The sequence below is a fragment of the Tiliqua scincoides genome, chromosome 2, assembly GCF_035046505.1.
Source record: "Tiliqua scincoides isolate rTilSci1 chromosome 2, rTilSci1.hap2, whole genome shotgun sequence".
NCBI lineage: Eukaryota > Metazoa > Chordata > Lepidosauria > Squamata > Scincidae > Tiliqua > Tiliqua scincoides.
In genome coordinates, this window is record NC_089822.1 from 252,518,707 (window position 1) to 252,545,214 (window position 26,508).

Genomic DNA, 26,508 nt, shown 5'->3' on the forward strand with positions numbered 1-26,508 from the left:
ACAATCTGACTGCACTCCCTGGGCCGTTGATAACAGACTCTGAAAGACAGCCCCAGAGTGGGCTCCTCCCTGGTCAACAGAGGCTGTGCAGCCATTGGAAGAAGAAAATGCTCTTTTCTAGCGCATGCTGGGGAACATCAGCAGACCATTCTCCCCAGAAGGGAGGGGAAGAAGAAAACGAAAGTACGTATAGTTTATTCTCCCCCTTCACTGCCTGCTGTGGATGACTGCTTGTTTTGGTCAGTCGGCACTATGGTAAGTGTCTTTGCTTCTGGGGTTTCTGGCCTCTCAGTGCTTGCGGTTTCCGCTCTAAGGCAACATTTGGAGATGCTCCTGCCTGGCTCAGGCACTGCTAAGCTGAGCAGCTGGCTTGGAGGGGGTGCAAAGAGCAGAACTGGGGCAGGGTCTGTCAGCAGGAGGGAGGAAGCCTAACAAAGGAAAGAGGTGCCAGGAGTTGGGGGGAGGGAGAAGGGCTAATTTGGGAGGGGGCTGACTAGGATGCTTAGCTGACTAGATCAGCAAAGATGATGGACCGCTTCAGGGCTTGTGGCCAGAAACCTGAGAGGAGGAGTGTGTTATTGTCAAGTCCCCTTGACTTGAGAATGGCTCCCTCTCTTGAGACTTTTCGGCGAGGCCTGAAGACCCTGCTGTTTAAACAAGCCTTCAGACTTCATGGCCTTTTAAACATCTTTTATACATCTTTTAGTTGTTTTTTTCAGGCCTGATTCCTCTATGAACTGCTGTTTTATGCTCTTTTTTATTCTGACTTTTATCTGACTACTGTTTTTATGGTTTCTGTTAATGTGTTTTTAATATGTTTTTATCTGTTAGTTAAATTATGTTTTAATCTGTTTTTAATATGTTGTAAGCTGCCCTGGGTCCCTTTAGGGAGAAGGGCGGGATAGAAATGAAGCTTATTATTATTATTATTATTATTATTATTATTATTATTATTATTATTGTCTGCTTTGGGAGTTATACAAAGAGTAGAACAAAAGCCAACAAAGAAAACTGTTGTGACCCCTTGTTGCTTATGTTAAGCCATTTCTGCCCAAAGTTGCATATATATGCAACAGGGACCAAATGTGTACACCTGTAAGCTGGGCAGGAATGGGTTAAAGATCGATGTTCCTTTTTTCCAGCTGATAAATATCCAAGCTGAATCATGTATACCATTAAAAATCAATTCAGCACTGCTAAAATGGAGTTAAACATAGAGCAGTGGTTCCCAAATTTTGTAGCACCAAGACCCACTTTTTAAAATGTCATTCAGTAGTGACCCACCCAGTTTTATCAGACTAAAAAAAAAAAGTTTCACTTTTATCAGCCACTCAAGCCTCTGTTTTTATCCTTTTTTTCTATGGTGGTGGTGAGGACAGCCTTCTGAAGCATTTGTTGAACCCCCCTGTTCATGGGATTGGGACCACTCTGGTGGCCTTGCACTCCCTTTTGCCCAGCCTTCAATAAGAGCCAAGATATGGTCCTCTGCTCATGAGTAAACATGCATGGGTGGCTCAGTTTTGCTTTCCATAGGGCTCAATATGTTTTCCTTCTCAGCTTGGAGTGGGGACTTCACTCTTGAAATTTTGCTGGGGCCTGTGTCCATGGAAACAGGACCATTCTGGTAGTGTTATGTTCTCCTCAGCCTGCACTTCAAAGTGGACCAAGGAACACTTGTTTATTCATGAGTAAACATGCAATGCTGCTCCTTTCAGTTTCCATAGGGCTCAATACATTTTCCTTATCAGCTACCAGCTGTCATTTTTGGTAACACAGTTTTGGTAACACAGTTTTGGATCCACAGTTTGGGAACTACACTCAAAAAATTGCAGAGCTAAACAAAATCAGCAGGTGGTAAAAGAAAAGCCCCTCACTGTTTTGTAAGTAGGAGGATTGCCACCAGGTGTCTGAAAGGGATTCAAGTGCCAAGTAAAAGAGTCTGGGGAAGGGCTTCCAGTGAGGGAGGGTTACCAGTGAGAAGGTTTTGCAGGTGGTTGCCACCTGCCCTCTACCTCCCCACTGAAATTAACTGGGATAAGAGTAAGAGGCACTTTTTCAAGGGGGTGCTCCTCTTTCATATAGCAGGCAGAGAGTAACTGGCCCTCCTCACCCTAGCAGTGTCTGTCTGCTGGTATTCTGCATCTTTTTAGATTGTGAGCCCTTTTGGGACAGGGAGCCATTTGATTTTCTCTGTAAACAGCTTTGTGAGCCTTTAGTTGAAAAGTGGTATATAAACACTGTTAATAATAATAGATCAGTGGTTCCCAAACTTTTTCGCACCAGAACCCACTTTTTAAAATGACATTGGGACCCAGCTAAGTTTACCAGACTTTTAAAAAAGGAAATCCAGAAAGAAATAATATTTATTTATTATAAGTAATAACCATAAAAAGACCCTCAAACATTTATCTACTTATTTTTACACATGCTTGCAAACTGCAGGAGCTCAGCTCCTTGCAGGGCAGTTAGCAGCTACAGTATTGGATTTTTCAATAGCCTCAGGGCCTGAGGCAATTAGTCATCTGATCGTTGGATCACCCTTTGGCAACCTACCCAAAATCAGGTCATGACCCACAGTTTGAAAACTAGTAGCTTACATAAGTGGGCAGATTTCAAGCAGGTGGTCTGTTAGGTGACCTGCTCCCAATCTGCTTACACCTTTGTAAGTGAAAACCAGACTGTACTGAATCCTCAGGGAGCTGCTGAGTGGGATATAAAGACCTCACAAAGGGTAATATGTGATCAGCACAGAGGAAACTAGTCAGTAACAAACATTGTGTGTTGCCAAAAGTATGAAATGATTGCTGGAATCCCCCCAAAACTGAGTCCAAGCAGGGAAAGCAACAGAAATACAAGAAGTTAAAAGTCTATGAAGTCTGAAAGCAGTGGAGGGAAAAATTGAGAGATAAGAAGTAAAGCACTGATAAACTAAGAAAAGGAACAGGAAGGGGGAGGGCACTGCAAATGTTAGCAAGGATGATAAAAAGCAAATGGGTGCTTTGTCTACTCTGCCTACTTGTGTTGCTCCAATACTCCTACTAATTAGCAGAGGAAGCTGTTATAAAGCAGCAGATGTTCCTGGTGTCAGACCTCAGCAAATACACAAAGGGGCTTGCATGACCCAGTTTTTTATAGCCTGTGTTAGCCAGTCCCACAGGTGAAACCTGGCTACAGGAGGCAGGGTCACCTCAGCTCCTGAATGTCCTACATCAGGTGGGCTTCACCAGAGGTGGTCCTGGGCTTTCCCCCACCTAGGGCCACCTCTGCATTTGCCACCCCCACCCCGACCCAGAAGTAATTGCAATGATGTCTTCTTCACAGCAGTTACTTCCACACAGCTGCCTCTGTGAAGTCTAACTAGCAGAACTTCAGAGAGAGAGAGAGAGAGAGACTGACTCACTCACTCAGGGGGTGCTCCTCACCAACTCCCTCTGCCCTTTCTCCTTCCCTTCCCCCCCCCCCCAGGGTTCTGTTGGTCCATCAGTTCCTGGCGGGTGGACCATCGGGGAACAGTCCTGGGACTGCTAGGACCATACAGCCTTCCTCCTTTATGCACGGGAAGGATAGAGTGGATAGAGAGATGCTCTTTTCCCTCTCACACAACACCAGAACCAAAGAATATCCAGTAAAATTGAGGGTTGGGAGAGTTAGGACAGAAAAAAGAAAATATTTCTTTACTCAGCGTGTAGTTGGTCTGTGGAACTCCTTGCCACAGGATATGGTGATGGCATCTGGCCTGGATGCCTTTAAAAGTGGATTCGACACATTTCTGGAGGAAAAATCCATCACTGGTTACAAGCCATCATGTGTATGTGCAACCTCCTGATTTTAGAAATGGGCTATGTCAGAATGCCAGAAGCAGGGGAGGGCACCAGGATGCAGGTCTCTTGTTGTCTTGTGAGCTTCCTGAGGCATCTGGTGGGCCACTGTGAGATAATGGAAGCTGGACTAGATGGGCCTTTGGCCTGATCCAGTGGGGCTGTTCTTATGTTCTCCTCTTTAGCTTGCTTGATGACATGCAGGGGTGGGGGCTGCTTCACAGGCTCATAAGCTGGCTCAAAGCCCAGCTCTGTCTTTCTCATTCAGCTGGGGAAGAAAGAGAAGGTCAATTACAAAGGAACAATGGCTTCTGCTTTAGGATAACTGAGGCATCACAGAAGCTATAATGAGACAAATGTCTGGAACAGGTGAAAATAACCAGCAATCTCACTCTCAGGCCAAAGCTGGTTTATGAAAGGAGAAGGACAGCCCATCCATCTGGGAAAGCAGATGGCTTCTGGTGGATTGAAAGGAGGCACTGACCACCTGTGGCAGCCTTGGGTTTTGCCATTCTTCTCCCGTGCTTTGAGGATTTAAAATGGAAGACAGGAATGGAAGACAGGAAGGAAGACAGGAAGGAAGGAATGGAGGACAGGAAGACAGGAATGGAAGAATGGAAATGGAAGACAGGAATGGAAGACAGGAAGGGAAAGTATGGAGGAAGAAGACAGTGGTGGGCTAAAGCATATGGACTCTGTAGCAATAGTAATATAACAAGGACATTTGGGGGCAAGTGAGGATGAAAGGTGGATCATCACCTGAAGGTATATGGAGCATTGCTTGAGTTCCACTGAAAGGCAGAAAAATGACCACAAACTAGGCCTTAAAAATTCTGAGATGGGAACATGGAAGAGACTGGAATGCTGTAGTTTGGCACTGAGTTCCCCTGGTATTCTAAATCTTCTATGCAAGATAGGGGCTAAAGTGATGTTTGTGTAATGCGGATTGTTTGCAGCCTGGAAAGCCCCTATTGCCCCCCTCCCCATTTAGAAAAGTAGTTTCACTGGTGTGATGAAGAAGATAAAGTTGAGGAATTGTGAGTGTTCCACTTATGACCAGAGTCATAACTCCGTGACTAACATGTGTTCCCCTTTTTTGTTTTGTTTTGCTTGGGGGTAAAATGTCAGCGGGTTTCCTCACAGATAAATCTTGATTTCTTGTGAGCAACTCCAGGTGTTTATACTGTAGGAATGGATAATTTTGTCTTGCTGGGAGGTTTCGGTTGAATCAAAGTCTTTCTAGATTTTTTTTTTTGGGAGGTTTTTGGATTTGCTTGCATTTTGTATCGTATCCTGTTTCACTTTAATAAATATCTGCTGCCTTGGGATTTCCTGTTAGACAAGACATTTTCCAAGAAGTATGTTTTATTTGTTGCTATCTGGTCCTTCAGAGCCTTTTCCCTATTGCGTGTGGATTCATAAAGCAAGGACCAAGAGTCTTCTGATGAGGAGGCGGCCTAAGCCTTTAGAAATCATTTCAGAACAGCCAGAACTTCAAGTTAGACAGACTACTGGAAATGTGTTGAAAGATATTCTTTTTAGTGAGCACTTGAATCAAATGCTGCTCCAAATTGCCAGTTTTCCAAATAACTCTGTAAGGGCCCGATCCAAAGGCCTGTGTGCTGGCCCAGTGCCAGCGTGCAGTGTTGCAAACATGGCGGAAGGCTTGCCTGTGACACATACTGCTGGGCCGGCGTTGGCGCTGGCTCAGTGTGAACCCATGCTGAGCCAGCGCTGGACAGAGGAGCAATGACCGCCATGCGGAGCTCCAGGTGAGTGCCGGGCAGCGGAGAGATATGTTGGGGTTGGGGGGGAGGTGTTCCAGCACAGGGGGAAGGTGTGGTGGGGGAGGGAGGGGGTGGAGATGACAGCAAGCCCTGCCACCATATCCTATCCCCCCTCCCAGCCTGGGAGACCTGACATGTGTCTCCTCAAATTTGTACCCACTCAATAGTAGGTACAGATCCAAGGAGATCCATAGGGCACCTGGGGATTGCACGGGGTAAGGGAGCGTCCCTTACGCTTATGCTCCCTTACCCCAAGTAGACCCCACGCTGCTTCCCAGTCCCATGGGATACAGCAGTTGCCATTTTGGTGCTGCTACAGCCCTGGGACCTCGGAAGCACAGGATTGGGCCTCCTGGGCGCAATCCTAACCAACTTTCCAGCACCAAGGTGAGGGCAATGCAGCTCTGAGGTAAGGGAACAAATGTTCCCTTATCTTGAGGAGGCCTCCGTGAGTGCTCCCCAACTGCAGGATGCAGCACATGCCCCATTGGCACAGCTATGTCAGTACTGGAAAGTTGGTTAGGACTTGGGCCTTGGAGACCTTTTCAAAGAAAGCTGAAAATTCAGAAAGGAGACCTGTAATATCTGGGGCAGAGACTTGCAGCACCCTCCACCTCGAGTGACCACGTCACTGTCAAGACGACAGCCTTGAGACATGGTTTGGTGTTGCACAGCAATTTGTTTATGGATGAATTGTTTTGGGGAAGTACAGCACTGGCAAGCTCGATTCCCAAGCTGGAACCAAACTTGTAGCTTCATCCATGCATAACCTACACTCATGTTCACAGCTATGACCTTGGCTGAGTCTGAGAAACATCATTCATAAAGTTTACAACAGCACATTTTATAAAGACAAAAGCCCAGTTTGAAAGTTGTATGCACCGCATAGGAAACTTCCTATGTTTCCCTGCCAGTGATGTGCGGATGAAGCCCCACCTTATCAGCATTCACTGCTGCAACACACTGTTGGTCACAGGAAAGGTGGGGGTAGGACTTAATCACAGGCAGGGGTGGAGCCAAACCCAGCACACTACCAGGTTGCTCTTAGATATACAGGGATGCCTGCATGGGGCATAATTTCTGAGTGGGCTAACAGGAAAAGAACTAGGGAAGATAGATGTGATCTGGATAAGCAGAGGCAACTGTCATGATTTTCATTGGTATAAATCAAGGGTGTTCAAACCCCAACCCAGGGGCCACTTGCAGCCCTCGGGGGCTCCCAGTTCCGCCCGAAGGGAGAAAGTAGTCTCCAATGAGCCTCTGGCCCTCCAGAGATTTGCTGGAGCCTGTACTGGCCCGATGCAACTGCTCTCCGCATGAGGATGACTGTTCAACCTCTCATCTGAGCTGTGGGAAAAGGGCTCTCTCCACTACTTGCTGTTTCACGCCTATGATGCAGCAGTGGCAGCGAAGATGGCCGGATCCCAAAGGATCTCCTCTATGAAGAACTCGTGCAAGGAAAGCACCCTACAGGTAGACCACAGCTGCAATACAAGGACATCTGCAAGAGGGATCTGAAGGCCTTAGGAGTGGACCTCAACAAGTGGGAAACCCTGGCCTCTGAGCGGTCCGCTTGGAGGCAGGCTGTGCAGCATGGCCTTTCCCAGTTTGAAGAGACACTTTGCCAACAGTCTGAGGCTAAGAGGCAAAGAAGGAAGGCCCATAGCCAGGGAGACAGACCAGGGACAGACTGCACTTGCTCCCGGTGTGGAAGGGACTGTCACTCCCGAATTGGCCTTTTCAGCCACACTAGACGCTGTTCCAGAACCACCTTTGAGAGCGCGATACCATAGTCTTTTGAGACTGAAGATTGCCAACTATAAGGCAGTGAAGAAAAGACTGGCCTTGCTTTTGCAAGGCCTTTTATAGGCCTTGAGCTACTGCAAGACCTTCATTCATTCATATAAGTTCCATCTCTAATAAATTCATTTGTGTGAATTTATTCAAATTTTAAAAGTAACTTAATTCTTTTTTCCCTCTGCCCCCCAGCACAGTGTCAGAGAGATGATGTGGCCATCCTGCCAAAATGTTTGGACACCCCTGGTATAAATGTAACTGCATCAGTTAACAATTGGATAAATCTCCTGTGTTCTCCTGTGTTCACAGCCACTCAGTGTGTGCATGGTTCCTTGGCCGGAAATAAGTTCTTTATTCCTTGCTTCCTTACCTTGTTTCCAAGGTTACTCTGGAGGATTTAAATGTTTGAAATAGTATGAATGTGCTCCTAGCCACCTCTTGGGCTCTGTTGAAAGGTAGCGGTACTGAAAATATTGAGAGGCATTGAGCAAAAGCAGGGGTGCCCCAACTATGAGGTTACATGTGTTCACATGGAACAGCAGAGGATAGGTGAATGAATGAGCCTCCAATCTGTCCACTGCCCTCTTCAGCCCTATACTGCAAGCTCCGATCTTATTCTGACTTGCTGGGAGCAACTTGGAAGAGGCTCACAGCAAGTGGCCCTTGTGCTGCTTTTCTCCAGCTGATAATGACAGATGTGAAGCTTGCTCCAACTGCCCCACCCATGTGCTGTTTCTACAGTACAGGCAAATGTCCAAACAAAGCTTCTGTGTTTCTTAGAATGTGCAGCTTTGTTCTAATGGGCGTGTAGTAGCCGAACGTGTTGGCTGTTGCTAGCTGGTTACCAAGAACGTTCTTTTTCCTGCATTCCAGAAAAAAAATGTCAGGATTTCATTATGGGAGGGTTGACAAATGGCTTATTTGAGAATGTCAGCTTATTGCTCTTCAGTCAAGAGCTGGGGGGGGGGCAGACTGCAGAGGCACACTTTACAGCTGATGTGTGCATGTCTGGCTGATTGCATGAACAGACCCTACCCTGCATACTAGCAGTTGTAAGTATTTAAGATCTGCTAATGCAACCAATTGCAGGTCTGCTAGGTCACAGCTGCAACTTGTCTCTGGGATCCCACCCCACCCATGTGCATTCAGCCTAGAGGCCCTAGACCAGGTGTCCAAAGTTTTTGGCAGGAGGGCCACATTGTCTCTCTGACAGTGTGTCGGGCTTGGGGGGGGGGGAAATAATTAATTTACATTTAAAATTTGAATACATTTACATAAGTTTACATAAATGAATATGTTAAAGATGAACTTATATGAATGAATGAAGGTCTTGCAATAGCTCACGGCCTATAAAAGGCTTTGCACAAAGCAAGGCTGGCCTTTAGTTTGCTGCTGCTACTGCATCACAGACGTGAAACAGCAAGCAGTGGAGGGAGCTCTCATCCCACAGCTCCCGCGAGAGGTCAAACAGTTGCCCTCACGCTGAGAGCAGTTGTGTTCAGGCCAGTGTGGGCTCCAACAAATCTCTGGAGGGCCAGAAGCTTGTGGACAGTTGGTTACAGCTGGATGGGAGTCCACGGACAAGGCCTGCCCCCACACTGGCAAATTCTGTCGCCCAACTCCCATGTTGTTTTCCCTGAGCAGAATGTTTGCTTTTCCAGACAGTGCTCTCCTCAAAGATAACAGGGGCAGAAATACTGGGGTGTGATGTCATGGGTGTGGGGCTTGCCAGCATACTACCTGCTGTAACCCTGAGCACTGTCCACAGATACAGTGACTTAATGGAGAGCTGTACAGTTTGGGCTATGAACATATTAACCAATTGACTACCCATTAAGTATGGGTAGATATCAGCTCTTGGACCCTGTAATCACCTATAATCAATCAGCATTGAGTCTAAATGTCTTTAAATAAACATTCAGAGTATGAACATTCTCACCACATCTTTAAAGCTTTTAGATATGATGCAGCATCCAAGCGTAAGCCTATAGCTGCCCTTTGGCAGCTGCTGTAAACTGTGGAATCCCTTTTGTGGGGGTTGGAAGCAATTTCACTTATTGTAGTATGGGATTACGTGAAATGTTTTAAGATGCTTGCAGCCTACTCACATGCAATATGACCGAAAGAAATGGATATTCTGGACATTTGCCTTACAGCTGCAAGTAAGAAAATATTTCCTGCCTCCAGGGAGTGGGATCAGAATGTGTGCAATTGAGAGATAATAGAATGTCTGGGATGGCCAGCAAGCTCAGAGCACCCCAGTTCTGGGTGAGAGGACACCAACCTTCTGGAAGTAGGGACCACTGGAAACAGAGACCATTGCATTAGTTGTATCAGCACGGGCCCGTCTCGCTGAGGCCACCAGGAGGCTATGTCGAGGCTTTCTCGCTCAGGAAAAGACAAGTGGAGCATGTTCAGAAAGTATTGAGGCCTTTAACAGCTATAGCCAAGGATTTAATTTTTTTTTTTTGGGGGGGGGGGGGAGTTCAGGAACTCGAGGCTGAAGGTTCTTGCTGGCTAACAGCCCAATCCTATCCATCCTTTCCTAGGAGTAAGCCCCATTGACTCTGGTTGGCAACCTTCAGTCTCGAAAGACTATGGTATAAGTCTACAGCACCCAGTATTCCCAGGCGGTCTCCCATCCAAGTACTAACCAGGCCTGACCCTGATGGGACTTACTTCTGAGTAGACATGCATAGGCTTGGGCTGTCAGTTCTGCATATCAGTCAGGCTGGTCCGGCTTGAGGAAGCTGCTATAAGGAGGAGGAGTTTTTGATGCCCATAACCCTGTCCCCTCTATCTCTGTCAACTGCAAAAGTCAATGTGATTTAAATTTTGTATTCCAAAGGACATTGAGGAGTTCAGATATTAATACAGTACTGATTACTTCTGCAGTTTAGGGTGCAATCCTAACCCTTTATGTCAGTGCTTACCAGCACAGGCATAGTGGTGCCAATGGGACGTGTGCTGCATCCTGCAGTTGGGTGTCACTCACGGAGTCCTCCTCAAAGTAAGGGAATGTTTGTTCCCTTACCTCAGAGCTGCATTGCCCTTACGTCAGTGCTGGAAAGCACTGACATAAGGGGTTAGGATTGCACCCTTAGCCTCCTAATTTCCCAAGATGATGAAAATACACACAAAAACGTGATTTTTTAAAAGTGACTATGTATGATCTTCAGGCTGGTGCACCCTGAGAGTGGAATGTCCTCCCACAGAGGCTGATATGGCACTGAGCCTGATATTGGCCTCCTGCAAAGCCCTTGATAGTTTTCCAGGTCTTCCTCCTCTTCTAGAGCTTTCCATTTTTGGACTAATGCTGTTTTAACCTGATGTAGTGCTGCTATTCTCTGCTTTGTTCATTCACATCCCCCCCCCCCCCCACAGTACTTCATTGTTCTAATTGCTTTCATTTTTTTCAGTCATTTGTCTGAAGAGCAGGACAGGAAATGTTCCAAATGAGTGCCTAGAATAAATATGACCAACCATGATCTCCTTATAGCTATAGGTGTGATTTTTCATTTTTATTTTTTTGCAATTTCATTTTTTGACAAAAAATGAGAAGTGCAGAAAAGCCACTGCTTCCAAGGGTGCATTTTGATAAAGTATAATTGTAAACCTTAACCGCTCTAAAAGTGTACTAACTAGGTGATGTAGCAGATGCAGCCATAGTCATTAACCATGCACATCCTCCCAGTCCAGCCCAACCAGCCTACAGTGACCAATATTTAGAGGTGTTAGAAAAAGGTTTTATTTTTTCACAGATTTTGGGTTTGCAGGGAGATGAGGCTTTGCACAAAAATGAGAAGCGCAGAGAGCAGAGTTGTGTTTTTATTTTGTTATCACTGAAAAATCACACCTCTACCTATATCTGAAGGAGATGCTATCATTCCAAAAATGCTTGAAAGATGTTTTTGAACGTAGAAGGGAGTAACCGAGACCTCTCTGGCTTCCAAACAGGTTGAGGTGGGTTGTGCTCAGCCCAGAAGATGGCAGGAACAGAAGCTGCAGGTGAGGAAATCGAAGCTTAGTTGTATTTTTGTGGATTGTGGGGCAAAATTCTAAGAGTGTTGGTGAAACCAAAGGCAGTGCTTTCGTTGATACCAGTGGTGGAACCAACTATTTCTGTTCCAAAATACTTTGGCAGAGAGAGAAATCATGGCACACACATGCTATCCCAAGGTTATTCTGAAAACTTTCCAAAGTAAAAAAGCCCCATTGAAGTGAATAGGACTTAATTCAGTAAGTCCTGTTATTGTCTGGTTCTTTCATTATCTATTTTCTACTTGTTTTTATTCTCTTATGTATTGTAATCACGAAAGATCTGTTGAGGAGGTAGGATGTGGTGTCAGCAGTGGCCCCTCTAAGGGTAAGGCCTGGGCATTCAGCAGAGGGTGTGCTGCACAGCTGCAGCCACTTGAAGGCAATAGGGCCCTCAGGCATAAAAGCACCCAATGAAGGGAGAGTTTGGTGTGGGCAGTAGTTGGAGGAAAGCTTGGAGACTGGACTGATGAACTAATAGCTAATGGATTACTGGAAATGCTGCTGGGTGAGTGGACTTTGGAGTGCTGGAACAGACTGCTGGAGACACTGAGATTGGTGTTTGGCTGCCATGCCCAAGACCTGTGGAGGACCAACCTGCTGCTGTAGTGGTGGGAGGAGGACCTCTGCAGGTGGAACAGGTGAGCTACCCTGGTGGTGGGGTCCAGCAGGGCTGCAGGGCAGAACTAGGGTCATTTTTGAGGAAAGAAGAGGAGTTAATTGGCTTAAAGTGGGCATAATTCTCCAAGTGGAACTTGGACTGGGAACCTGGCAGAACAACTTACCTGGGATGTTTCTATTTGACTGAACAAATCATGTCTTCACTGCTTGCCTGATTGCATTCCAGAGCATCTTTATATTAACGGTATTAACCACTATGTGAACGTTTTTGTTGAAAAGCAGTATATAAATACTGTTAATAATAATAAAAATTAAAATAATAAAAATCTTTATATATATTTCAATAGCCTTCGTGAGTACATGTCAATGTAAACAATAAGTGACAAATGTTTAAAAGAGTCTGCAACGAACCCAATATTGAATGCAGAATAATTGACACATGTCACATCTGATGAAAAGAAAACTGTGCTACTCTGTCCATAGGTATGGAGATAGAGTTAGCCTCACAATTTCTGGCAAGGTCTATCCCTTTAATTTTCACTGTTATATAAGTTTGCAGTTACTGGGGAGTAGTCCTTTACTTTTTATACAACAGCGAAACAAATGTGGGACCAGACTTGGCCCCCAACCATGTTGCCAAGTCTGTCCCCTTGTGTATTCAGTCAGCAACATTACAGGACCCAACAATGAGCCCAATCCTGAGCTCCCGGGACGTGCGGCTGCGGTGGCACAGAAAATGGCTGCCGCTGCAACCTGCGCATCCCCTTCCCCTGGGTAAAGAGTAGCCCTGCAATGGGGCTACTTGATTCACCACTGACCAAATGGTCGGTGGTGAGGTAAGATCCTTCACACCAGGCTTGGCGCCTGACACAAAGGCTCAGGATCCAGTGCAGCGTCGCTCCACTGGTCCCGCCTCCCCACTCCCTCCCCCACCTCCCGGTCACGCCCCTCCCCCGCTTTCCTCTCCACTGTTTGGCGGTCCATGCGACCGCCAAGCAGCGGAGACCGGGCGCCCACCCGACACTAGCCCAGCACTGGGCTAGCATGGACGCTCACCCAGCATTAGAACTTGCAAACATGCCTTATGACACGTTTACGACAGTGCACGCTGGCGGTAAGTCGGTGCATCAAGCTCAGGATTGGGTTCAATATCAGCTACCTCATTTGGCCTCATTCACTTGCTCATCCTCCCACGTGACATAAGGGGTGATCTGCCATTTGTGTTCTCTTGCCATCAATATAAGACAGACAAGTCAGTCTCCACAAAACAATAATGAATGAACACAAAACCTGTCACTGAAACACTCCCGTCTCCAAAATTAATTTAAAGTGACAGTCTTCAAACAGAAACACTTTAAAGGGAGATGAAAACTGGCACCATCACAGGAGGGGGGTTGACTCAGGATTTGAGCTTCTTATATTACTTACAGGGTTAACTGACTTAGCATTGCTAGGAGGCCATTATCACTAAATGTGAATTGTCATTACAGATCACCTTCATTTCATTTTCCCTTACAAATTCTGCTGTTTTTCAAAAACAATTCCTACTAATTTCTGTGTGAGTAATATATGTCTGCCTGCCTACTGAGGATTTCGGTTCATGCAACTGATGAAGGGGACTGTCACTCACAAAAGCTTATACTGACATAAATTTGTTAGTCTTTCAAGATTCCATTGAACTCTTGACAGAGAAGCATAGTTAAGCATCCACAGGTAATCAGGCTTGTGGCCCCATTCTACCTGCCTACACTCTGAAATGGATTGTGGAATATGGATTCTACAATGATGCTGAAAAGAGATATAGGGCAGTTGGGTCTCTTGGCAGATGCTAGTGTCCTCCAACATGATAGGAGCTGATGAAAACCCTGAGCCTTCCCTGCAGTGAGGTGCCTGGGGATTTTCTGAATGGGACCAAAAGGATTCTGGTTCTGTTCTGATATGTTTTCCATCCTGGCTCGCACATGAGTGCTGTTTGGTGGTGCAATTCCAGAACATCCCTAAATTTCCTTCCGAAAGGATCATGAGGATTTTTTATGTCACACCACAGAAGAGACGGAAATAGACTGTGCATGTTCATAATAATCTTTGTTGGCCCCTTCTGCTTTCTGATAGAGAGAGACTCTCCAGGCTTTGAACTGATGGGTCAGCAGCATCCTGAAGCAGATGGTGCCAGGGAGCCACAAAATGCTGGTAAAAGTAATTATCTCCTTATTGTGGGCAACCCTCACTGATGTACCTGACATGCTGGATGAGAGAGCAGGGCAAATGAGGTGTTCCCCTGCCCTTTATAAAACCTGGGTAATGCTCTGAGGTTACCAGTAGGATTGACACTTGGGTCAACTGATATCCCCCCTCTGGGATATGCGGTGGGCTTCATGGCCTCATGTGCTGGCTCAAATCCAAATTTGCCAGTCAGTTGGGAAGAAGGGAAAATAAGCAACAACACTACAGTAGAAATGGCTGCTGCTTTGAAACAGTTCTGCAGCCCCTTCAGGATGCTGATCCACTACAAAAATCTCCTTAGGTGATTGGAAGGTTGAAAACAGGCAAACATTAGGGGGCAGTTGACTGAGGCCTTCCCTGTTATGGGACCTGGCCTGAGAAACTCCCCCTTTACTGAGATCATGACTGCCACTTCTTTACAGGTGCATTCCAAAGGCAAGTTAAAACTATTCTAACGAATTAAACTTTAGAAGTTTGTCTGCTCTGTGTATTGTCTTGGCTCTTGATTATGTTGACTACAGCAATACCTTGCCCTTTTGTTTCGTTAGGGACCAGATCATGGATGAAACTCAAAAATGGAGAAATGTCAAAGCTTAGCCTAGACCAGAGGCCCCAGACCAAACTGGGGCATTGAAACTCCCCAGCCAGGGAAGCCCTGTCTCTGCCCCCTTAACAGGCAGGCTATGGCAAAGGCAGCAGCACGATCATCATGATTGCATCATTGCCAGAGATAAAATGGTTTATTTTTTTACTTACCCCTGGCAGTCCTGGTCCTCTGGGGGGGGGGGGCTGCAGGGAGCCCAGGGAAGCCTCTGCGGGGCTCCCCAAGCCTCAGAACAGCTTTAAAAAGTGATCATGACTCACTTACAGTTTCACAATCACAGGCTCCCTGCACCCTCCAGAGGACCAGTGCTGCCAGGGGTAAGTTAAAAAAAATCCTTCTTATCCCTGGCAGCAGTGTGATTGTGGCAATCACTTCACTGCCTTTGCCCTTCCCCTGCAAACTGCTTGCCTAGACAATATTTTAAAGTGTCTAGGCCTGTGGTTTTTAAACTCGCAGGGAGTTTGAATCCCGCAGTAAGTCTTTGCGGGGGTGGGTGGGAGCCAGAGGTGTGATCCCCAGGATCGTGCCGCTCAGGGGGGCTGCAGGGGCTTGGTGCACTTGCCCAAGCCCCCTGCAGCCCCCTGGGGGTGCGGGGAGCCCTGCACGACCTTCGGAAGGGCTCCCGGGTCAGGGAAGGTGACAGCAGAGCAATCGCGCCCCGCTCTGCTAAACCCGAAGCGGTGTGCGGTTGCCCCACTTCCCCTTTTGACCGGGCTGCAGGGACTGGGGTGCACCCTCCAGTCCCTGCAGCAGCCGTCCCTGTCTGTGGGGAGCCGCCTGCAGGGCTCCCCGGGTGAGTGAAAGTGAGAATGGAAAGGGAAAGTGAGGAAACTCTCACTCCAGGGAAAGTGAGAGTGGGGCGATCTGCTGCAGGGATGGCTGCTGCAGGGACTGGAGAGTGCACCCCAGTCCCTGCAGCCCGGTCAAAAGGGAACGTGGGGCGATCACGCACTGCTCCCGGTTTAGTGGAGCAAGGCGCGATCGCTCCGCTGTCACCTTCCCTGTCCCGGGGAGCCCTGCTGAAGTTCGTGCAAGGCTCCCCGCACCCCTGGGGGGCTGCAGGGGGCTTGGGCAAGTGTACCAAGCCCCTGCAGCCCCCTTGAGCTGCAAGATCCTGTGGATCGCACTGCTGCCTCCTCCCTGCCTCCTGGCTGCCCCCTCCCCTTAAGGGGAAAGGGACCAGCACCCTCCGGCTGGGGCGTCACGACACCCCAGTTTGAATACTACTGGTCTAGGCCAATGGTTCCCAAACTGTGGGGCAGGACCAGTGGATCACAACCTGATTTTTGGTGGGTCCTGAAACTGACAAGCTGATAGTTGGCAAGCAAAATGTATTGAGACCTCTGGAAATCGAAACAGAGCAGCATGTGCATGTTTACACACTAGTAGGCAATGATGCCTCAGTCATCTTTGATGTGCTTCGATATGCAGGCCAAAGGGAATGCAGTGCAGCCAGATTTGTCCCAGTTCAATGAACGCAGATCCCAACGAACTCTCTAGGAGGAAGTCCAAGCTGACAAGGAAACTACTGAGTCTTAAGAAAAGCAAAACTGAGTCACACATGTGTGTGAATGTGCCTTGGTTCATTGAAGGTCAGGTGAAGGGGACAGCAAGGCCACCAGAATGGTCCCAATCCAGTGCACGTGGAGCTCAACAAATGCTCCAGAAGAGAGTGTTGTTTTAAAAAGTGGGTCCCAGTACTAAATGGTTGGCAACCTTCAGTCTCGAAAGACTATGGTATAAGCCTACAGTACCTGGTATTCCCAAGCGGTCTCCCATCCAAGTACTAACCAGGCCTGACCCTGCTTAGCTTCCAAGATCAGACGTGATCGGGCATGTGCAGGGTAACAATTGCTGTTTGGGAATCACTGGTCTAGTCCAGTGTTTTTCAACCTGTGCTACAGTACCACCGGTGGTACTTGAAGTGGTGTCTGGTGGTATGTTCTGGACTCCTGGATAACTGTTGCCCGGCAGTGAGACCAGCAATGCGACACGACAGACAGCGGTAGCAGGCTAGGCTCAGTGGGCAGAGCTCCAAAGCGTGCTTTTTCGTGCTTGAAAAATCCCTCCCATCCACCCTCTTTCTGGTGTTTGTCATGTCGCATCTGGCCTCCCGACCCAGAAGTAACTGGTGATGATGTCCAGTCATACTTCCAATAGGTGGACCATGTGAAGCGGTGCAGTGGAGGACAAACGTTGAGAAATGCTGGTCTAGGCTGTTCATGCTAAGGAGCAACTTACATGCAGAAGAGAGAAGTTCTCCAAGCCTGTTAAAATTCCCCTTGCACAAGCTTCTACCAGATACCATTATGAAAGGCAGCTGAGAGTAAGCTCTCGTGCAGGCACACAGAAAGGCAGTGGTCACCAGGCACTGCATGACCACCTATCTCAGTCACGGGGATAAACTGGTAGAAGCATACGCTCACCCGTCCCTGGCCCTTGCGCTTTATTGCTCTCCACCTTCTCCTGCCAGGCAGTTGCAATCCATCCCTCTATTCAAGCATATCCGGGCAATGGCAGAGGGATCAATTCCCCCTACATTGTGTTCCCCGGGGCCACCAATTACTGTAACTTGACTTCTCAGTTATTATGACTGATCAAGCTCTTTAACCTTGTGGTGTTGGATGGAATGAGATGAAGGAGGAGAGCATGTGGACAAAATTTGAAATGTGGCTATAATTGAAAGCAGCTGAAAGAGCAAATTGACAAAAGTCAAGGTATTGCTGTACTCTGCTATGATATTTGTATTTAGCCTGGAGGCGGCTGTTACGTTATTGCTTGATGTTTTATTGATTCTGTATTTTTTGTAAACCCCCCATGAATTTTCTTACTGGGTCATGAAAGACGGAGTAAAAATGTTTTCCAATAAGTAGAGAACAGCAGGAATTTTCACCACAAGAGCAAACGTGCTAACAGTGGCTGACTTGCATGATAGCTTTGCCACCCTGTTTTTCAGCTCTCATCCCAAAGTGCATTAAAGAAAAAAAATACACCTTAGCGGCTGCTGGAGTCATTACAGCTTTGGTCATTACGATCATTGCCTTGGCTGGTGGGTATGGAGAACCTTCTGTTTAATTGTTCCATATTTTATTTTAGTTGTTGGCAACCTTCAGTCTCGAAAGACTATGGTATCGCGCTCTGAATGGTCGTTCTGGAACAGCGTCTAGTGTGGCTGAAAAGGCCGATTCGGGAGTGACAATCTCTTCCGCACTGGGAGCAAGTGCAATGAAAATACAGTAAATGGATAAAAACTAAAAATAAAACATGTTACATATGCATAAAATGAAATTGAAAGCATGGAAATGCCCTATAAGAAATACAGATGGTTGGAAGGGGAGGAAAAAAACAAATTGTCTTGCTGTAAAAGATTCTGATTTCTCTTCCCCTCCCCCCAGCATCTGACACTTGAAATAGTTTTAATGTGCATTTTATAGTTATGTTTTTGGTTGTGAGCCTTCTTGGGAGCCCTTTGGGGAGAACGGTGTGGTAAAAACTGAATGAACTAATGAATGAATGAATAAGAAGAGCCCCACTGGATCAGGCCAAGGGCCCATCGAGGCCAGTTTAACTGTAGGTGCAATCCTAACCCACTTTTCACCACCGACATAAGGGCAATGCAACTTATGGTAAGGGAACAAACATTGCCATACCTTGAGGAGGCCTCTGTGACTGCCCCCCAACTGCAGGATGCAGCACATGCTCCACTGGCACAGCTATGCCAGTGCTGGAAAGTTGCCCCCTTTATCTCACAGTGCCTCAGATCCAGCCCATTTTAAATGCACTGAGTTCCATAGACTGGAAAAATTTCAGCCCTTCCTTATGTTTCTCCAACCAAAACCAGGAGGAGTTAACATCTCTTACCTTTGCCTGGCTCATTTCTGACCTTTTAATAATAATAATAATAAAACTTTATTTTTATCCCGCCCTTCTCCCTAACGGGACCCAGGGCGGCTAACAACATATTAAAAAACAGATTTTAAAAACATTAATACATAACAAACATTTAAAAACACATTACAGAGGCCATAAAAACAGTAGTCAGATTAAAAGACAGAATAAAAGAGCAAGTTACCGAGGAATCAAGCCTGTAACAGACTAAAAGATGTATAAAAATGTTAAGAAGGCCAGAAATCAGAAGGCTTGTTTAAACAACAGTGTTTTCAGGCCTCGCCGAAAACTCTCAAGAGAGGGAGCCATTCTCAAATCAAGGGGAAGGGAGTTCCATAATGTTGGTGCCCCTACCGAGAAGGCCCTATTTCTTGCAGCCGCCCCCCGGACCTCCTTGGGTGGCGGCACTTGCAAAAAGGCCTTCTCTGATGACCTGAGATGGCGAGCCGGATTGTACGGGAGTAGGCGGTCTCTAAGATATCCTGGCCCAGAGCAGTATAGGGCTCTGACCTTTTGACCTGAGATGACCAATCAAATAGCACTCAGGTTAAGATACATGGTCAAGAGGTAGTTTGGGTATTGGTGTGAAGGAGTTTAAAGGGATACTGCCATTTGTTCGGGATCTCCCCCCCCCCCCCCCCCGGCAGCTTAAACTCCTCTGATGCCAAATGGCCAGGAACTAATGGTGGGGAAAGCTTCTGAATAGAAAGCTTTGCAGAAATAAATATATTTAGGTTGCAATTCTATCTACACTTACCTCGGAGTAAGCCGCAGTTACTATAATTGACTTACTTCTGAGTAGACATGCAGGATTGCACTATAGCTATTTGTGTCATTTGTATGAGTCTATGACATAAGAAGAGCCCTGTTGGATCAGGTCAAGGGCCCATCAGCTTCCTATATCTTGTAGTGATACCAGATGCCTCAGGGAGCCCACAAGACAACAAGATAGCTGTAGCCTCTTGCCACTTGAGGAATCTGGTATTCAGAGGTAGGCTACCTCTAAGTCCTGGAGGCTGCATGCTATCATCATGGCTTGTAACCTGCAATGGACTTTTCCTCCATAAATCCGTCCAATCCCCTTTTAAAGACATCCAGTCCAGATGCCATTACCACACCCTGTGGCAAGGAGTTCCACAGATTGATTACTCTATGGCAGTGGTTCTCGCACATTTAGCACCGGGACCCACTTTTTAGAATGAAAATCTGTCAGGACCCACCGGAAGTGGCGTCCTGACCAGAAATGATATCATCAAGCAGGAAAATGTTTAGGAATCCTAGGCTGCAATCCCACCCACACTAAATCCCATTCACTATCATTGTTAAAAGAATATACATAGTAGCTTGTTAAAAGTATAGCTCTGTAACATTTCCCCAAATGTAGTCACATACCATGGTAGCATCAAGTCGAATATATTAAAAATAAAATATTGAAATAATGGGGACCCATCTGAAATGGGTTTGCGACACACCTAGTGGGTCCTGACCCCCAGTTTGAGAAACATTGCTCTATGGGTAAAGAAATATGCTCCTTGAGGTTGACAGGGTGATCTATCACCCCAGCAGCTAGACTGGGAAATATTATCTGTGCTGATTGTTTGTGTATTGTTGGGGGTTTAAAATGTTTTCCTGCCAGATCTCCTTTTGAGTTGTGCTTTGTGTCTGGGTTCTGAAATGAACTGCAGTCTGCTAGTGAACCCACATGTGTGTGTAATTTCCTCACTAAGGGCACAATCCTAACCAGGTCTACTCAGAAGTAAGTCCTGTTTTGTTCAATGGGGCTTACTCTTAGGAAAGTGTGGTTAGGATTGCAGCCTAAGACAAATACTAGACACATTCTGCTGTCTCTCAATGTGGAATGAGCTAGCTACATCTGCACTGGGTCTGTGAGGATACAGGGCAGAGGGATAGCTCTTTCCTGGCTCCAGAGCTCATTTTCTAACACTGTGACATGCTCACCCTGAAGTTTACAGATACTCCTGGATACTTCACTCTGGATTTTCAAATGTTGGACCTTTTCTGTAGTGCAATGGTTCCCAACCTTTAGGAGCTTGTGGACCACTGAGACAAAATTTGGAATTGGCATGGACGACATGCAACCAGGGCTTTCAAGAGGAATTTTATTAGGGGGTACAAGGTTTCATTTGGGCCACTTCCCAAAGAGGGAGGGGAGGGGGTGAAACAGAGTGGGGGTAGTGACAGGTGGGCAGAACAGGGGTAAGGAGGGGGTGAAACAGGGCAAGGGGTCAACAGTAGGAAGAGTCTTTGGAGCCCACGTCTACCATGCTTCCCAATGTAGAGCCCAGGTCTACCTGCCCACAGTGTTGGCAACTAGATACAGTAATATTGAAAACCAAACATGCTCCTGAGTCTCTAAACATTTTTAAATAAACAAAATAATCACAGAAAATTAGATCATATTTAGGTTCATACTAGAATGGAAAGTGTCTTGTGTGTACCAAAACGTACTTCTGCAGCAGCTGTAGTCCAGCAGCTGTGTCCCTGAACTCCTATACACTCCTTCACGGTAAGCAGATTCACAAGCCAAAGAGCTACTGCAGCAGGCCACTTTCCTCCCAGATTTGACAATATTCAGGAGTGTCATGTATGCATTCCTTGGCCCAGCACGTATGGCTTGTGGCAGCCACAGCCGCTATATGCCTGGCATCCCATATAGGCAGCAAGTCCAGGTGAGATTGGAAAATATAAGATCCCAGGAAATTTCTGGGGCTCCTTCTTTGGCTCCTGGGCCCCCTTTTTGACCTGGGCTCAGGTGCAAATTACTCCCATACCCCATCTCACAGGTTCTGCATGCAACTCCCACCCCTACACAAAAAATACAATTAAATTTGTAATAATTAGAGAAGATTTATTAGATTTATTATTTATAATGAAGATTTGTGGGTTGCTGCTTTTGTTGCTGGCTGCAGGCAGTTCATTTTCTGCCCTCTCTGGTTGTCTGTGGGGAGCATGCTGGAAGTAATCAGGCAGTGTTTTACCTGAGACTTCGCGGACCACTTCCCAGGGTCTCACGGACCACTTGTGGTTCCCAGATCACAAGTTGAGAACTGGTGCTTGCAGCACCATGATTATGGCATGATAACCATGGCATGATAAACCATAAAGATTATGGTGCAACCTTGCCAGAGGTGATCCGTTAGGCCCCAATGTTATCTATCTTCAAGTATGCCTTAAAAACCTTTCTTTTCACTTGGGCTTTAATTAATATTTTATATTTATTGTGGTGATTTTATTTCTTGCTGCTGGAGTTTTATCTACTGTTTGGTCTGGTCTGCTTCAAAAAAGTATTGCGGTTCTTGGTGAATGATGTAACATTAAAATGCTTAAGCATTTATTTTTATAAAGCTGTTAAATCTATTCATAATAATAGAACTACAGTTCTTGTGATGTGAGTAGGTCTACAGAGACAGAGATACTGTGTGACTGTGTTCTGTTATATCTTGGCATTCTGCTCTTTATTTCCAGCTAGGAAGCCAGAATCCTGTCAGCCTTGTCCTCCTCCAGTTGATGCCGCCTGTCCAAATCGATGGATTGGATACCAAGGAAAATGCTACTATATATCTGGGGACAGAAGGAATTGGACTGAAAGCAAAATCAACTGTTCTGTATTTGGTGCTTCCTTGGCTTTGATTGATAGCCAGCTAGATTTGGTAAGGAACATCCCGTTTGTATACATCCTGATTAACGAGCCAAACTCCTGAAGCAAGCACAGCAAAGTCCTGCTGTAGTTTTTCTTCTGTGTCTTTTGATGATGGTGGTGATGATTTGCTTGGATCCCAAATTTACCCTGCCCTTGTGAAGACTCCAGTGAACAAAATGAGCAATGAGCTCACGTACGGACTACTGCCATGAGAACAGCACTCCATTCATGGAAGAAGACTCTGCAAGGCCGCATGGGGATAAGCTGGGATCCCAGCCATTGCTAGTTTAGGTTGAGTATCCCTTATCTGAAATGCTTGGGAACAGAACTGTTTTGTGTGTGTGTGTGTGTGTGTGTGTGTGTGTTAAAATATTTGCATATACATCATTTGTAGGTGTGAAAGGCACAGAGGGAGGGGAGCAAAGGGGGTTAAGTGGTCCTATCAGTGGAGTGAGCAAATCAGCTCCAAAGGCCACTTCTTTTCCACCTGTTCTATATGAAAACTGGTTGCCATCTCTGCACTGAGCAATGGGCGATGCCCCCCTAAGCCAAGGCAAATCCTCTGCCTTGCAACTGTTCCTCCTGCCAACTGTCATCTTTCCAGGAGGGGATTCCCCTCCCACCCACTGCTTTTTTTTCTTCCCTGAAGAAAGTTAAAGAAGCTTAACCTCCTGGGCTCCACTTGCTAGGAACCCAACCAGGCAGAATTACACCATGCCCATCACTCTGCTCAGCAGCAGGGTACTGCCATCTATTGGGCAACGGCGGCACTGCGGTTGAAGCTTGGGAAAACACTGAGCTGCTGGCGATGGAGAAGGGGCTGCACCTCCAACATGCAGCAGGACGTGGTGCCATGTTGCGCTCAAAATGTTTCAGATTTCGGGAGCATTTCAGATTTCTGGATTAAGGAGTCTTGGCCTGTAGTGAGTATACTAATTAGGGTTACTCAACCAGTGTACATTGTGGTTTACAGAACATGCATTTTCTACTCCTGCTGTTTTAAAATTTTTATTTTTTAAAAATAATTCCTCGATTTTAACAGTGAGACAGGCAACAAAACAGGGGAAGAATGAGTCAAGCACAGATAACAAAGAATGATGTCTGGAGCAGCTCAATCGTTCTGTTTCATAACCAATGTTCTCCCTTAAGCTGTGACCGAAACAGGTTTTTCTTGAAATCAATGGGACTTAATTTCCAAGATTGTTGTATTAGTTGAGAAATTATCCTTCAGCGTTTCTAGGGGCGTAGCAAGGGTGGCACGGCAGGTGCGGCCCACCCCGGGTACCAGGTTGCCGGAAAGGAAATTGACCAAGATGCTAAAACAATGGTAACAGACACAAAAACTGCCACCACACCTGCCAAATTGCATCCCTTGTTTCTGATTGTTGCATGGGTCTGTCTTGCCCTCTAGCTAGCAGGTCCTCTCCCCAACACCCCCAGGTTTTCTAGGAAAGGGAGTACGGAGGATTTTTTGCAGGGCTGGGGCCAATGCTCGCCACAGCTGGCTTCTTCTCCCTTGAGTAGCAAGATGCCCAAGCGTTGCTGTTGAGCCAGGACATTGACGATGGGGGCTGTGGAGGAATTGCTCCCACTACTTGCAAGTACTCCTCCTGCAACTTATCAGAGTGCCCCAGAAGAGATTGCTGTGAAAAACCATTAAGGAAGATGAAACTACCTGAAACAAAAAGCCCACCCTGCGTTGTAAAATGGCTGGTTTCCGGAGGAAGGAGAATTTGGCTATGTGTAGGTTTGCTGCCTGTCACCAGGAAAGCAAAGATAGAACACAGAAGGTCTAGCTTCATAGAGGTGTATAAGTCATTATTTGATCTCCTTTCTTCTAGGATTTTTTAATAAAGTTAACTCGCCCTCACCATTACTGGATTGGCCTCTCAAGAGAAGAAGACAAGGCCTGGAGATGGACCAATGGCACAGAACTTAATAACCGGTGAGTGGTTTTTTTTTTTCCTGACTCATGTATCCTACTGACAGAGCCAAGAGACAATATTTTGGGGGGCTGCTATCCAAGGTTTTTTTCATTATCAATTCTTTAAGGACTATATCAGAAAGCTTCCCAAAGAGGAAACTAATAAATTGGCTTTGTATGTAGGATTCCTGCTACAGTAAGTGAACATTGGCTGCACTCATTAAAAGTCAGTGCCCTGAGAAGTGCTGAAATGAAAGGGTGACCTGAAACAAGGTGACTTAGTAACCTCGTAGTTAGAAAAGGGGTGTCATGAAGCAGAGGTTGAAGCCTTAGGACTAAGGTTGCCAACTTAGGAAGTTGGCAGTGCTGGACATTACGATTGCCTGACCTTGGGCTTGCGCCTTGTTGGTTTCAGTGGGAGAAGATGTCAAGTGCTCTGTTAAGTGTACACTAAAAGTAGAGCAGCACAGATTGGAGTGGCAAATGGGTTGGTTTTCCACTTCAGTTCCAGCATCTCTGAAATGTGCCCAAGAATATAGTGAATGGCCATTTGGCTTCATTTGTTGCAGTACGCAGCCGACAGCGCAGCTCCAGAGACCCAAGGTCAGGCAAGTACTCCCGGAAAATAACGAGACATGGCAGTTCCACCAGCAGATGTTCCTTTACTTGAAGTATGTACAAGATATTTACAGTTCAAAGGCAGCTTTAGCAAGCAAACAGCACAGATAGCTTTCTTTCTCGACACTCCGATCACGATCCTTCCCGCAGACTCTCCACATAACATCTCCCACGTAGCAGCTTGCACAGGCTGCAGTATATACTGGCACTGGCCAATGAGAGGCGGGCTACAGTCTGGTGATCCTATGACTCACCATCGGGTGACACATCGGGTGACAAGGTATTGCATCAGCACTCCCATGATGCTACACTGTATGCAGGCCAAGACATCAGGGCCTTACTCTATCCAGCCTGTAAATTCTCTGCAGGCCTGGGGCATATAGCATAACAGCCCAAGAATATAGTGAATGGCCATTTGGCTTGTGCATTGTATAAAAATACAAAATATATTTTGCATTTCTGTGCAAGCGAGAATGTGACCATTACTCACATGTTATGGACGAGTGGACATCATCATCTTTTGTACAGAATGATCTCCTTCATCCTCTGAACTAGAGAGCTTTTAGGAAACCTGGAGCCTTACCCGGAAGCACTGCAGATGTTAGCCCCATGCAAATGTGGCCCAGTGCAAGCCAGTGTTGTGCAGATAAGAATATCTGTCAAATATTGATGCCTCTTTTCAGGTTGAAGGTGCGAGGAGAAGGCCAGTGCGCATACCTAAATGACAACGGGATCAGCAGCACCTGGTGCTTCACAGAAAAAACCTTCCTCTGCAACCAGCCAGAGGCTTATTCCAGGAGGAGAAAATGAAACCCCAGCCAAAGGGACCCAAGTCCAACATGCATATGAAGGAGGGCAGCAGGAGCTTTTCCATGAGACAGAAATAATTGGAAGACCAACCTCTTTCTATGTCAATCTATTCCAGATGTTACAGCACCAAGGACCACTTCTAACTTCCTACTTGCCCATAGCAAAGTTTAGCTGAGAGCAAAGATTATGACTGAGAAAATCAATTGGGAAGATCTTGGGTTTGAATCTCACTTCTGTTGTGAGCTCACTGTTTAGCCGTAGACATCTATAGCCTATTTATAGCCCTTTGGCAAAAGACATTTATAGACCCTATGGAAGACTACTCAAAACTAAGTTCCATTGTGTTAATTTACAGTGGTGTAGCTAAGGGTGTGCAGGGGGTAGCTGTTGCATGGGACATCAGGCTTTAGGGGGGCAACAAGCTGAGCTTGACACTAGTGACCAAAATTGTGAAAATCTTGGTATTTATGAATAATACCATCATATCATTGGAAAGGTAATTTAGTGCAGAATGCAGTGAAACAAACTGCACTGGAATATCTGTTTTCTATCAAAAGTTATGGCCAATAACCAGAAAATGAAAACATAACTGCCTTGTGGAACAAAAAGTGGATTTGCTTAACTCCACCTATGAAACTTTTGTTCTGAGTGCCAATGAGATGTTATTATGATACCAATAACTTTTTATTTATTTACTTAGTTAAATTTGATTTTGTCAT

At 46.2% G+C, this 26,508-nt stretch overlaps 1 protein-coding gene and 1 pseudogene across 4 annotated transcripts; one reads left to right on the top strand and one right to left on the bottom strand.

Moving 5' to 3' along the window:
• The first annotated feature begins 94 nt into the window (after positions 1-94).
• Positions 95-25,967, top strand: LOC136642231 (C-type lectin domain family 2 member D-like). Of its 4 annotated transcripts, none has more exons than XM_066618594.1 (7): positions 95-183; positions 11,360-11,410; positions 14,174-14,257; positions 17,845-17,937; positions 22,263-22,447; positions 24,279-24,382; positions 25,663-25,967. In XM_066618594.1, the coding sequence occupies exons 2-7, from the start codon at positions 11,389-11,391 to the stop codon at positions 25,787-25,789; spliced, it is 615 nt and encodes a 204-aa protein (XP_066474691.1). In that variant the 5' UTR covers positions 95-183; positions 11,360-11,388; the 3' UTR covers positions 25,790-25,967. The 4 variants fall into 4 exon arrangements, with proteins under 4 accessions (XP_066474691.1, XP_066474690.1, XP_066474692.1 ...); XM_066618593.1 differs by having other exon boundaries at positions 120-255; XM_066618595.1 differs by having other exon boundaries at positions 121-255; positions 14,174-14,251.
• On the bottom strand, positions 16,631-16,750 carry LOC136643436 (5S ribosomal RNA; annotated as a pseudogene).
• Positions 25,968-26,508: the final 541 nt, after the last annotated feature.

What these genes read in the sequence shown, in the direction of transcription:
- LOC136642231 (XM_066618594.1), top strand. Translation starts at nt 11,389, where the DNA reads ATGGCAGGAACAGAAGCTGCAG. An exon ending in GCCACAAAATGCTGGTAAAA is followed by an intron (nt 14,258 to 17,844) that starts GTAATTATCTCC and finishes CCTGTTTTTCAG; the next exon opens with CTCTCATCCCAAAGTGCATT. An exon ending in TTGATAGCCAGCTAGATTTG is followed by an intron (nt 22,448 to 24,278) that starts GTAAGGAACATC and finishes CCTTTCTTCTAG; the next exon opens with GATTTTTTAATAAAGTTAAC.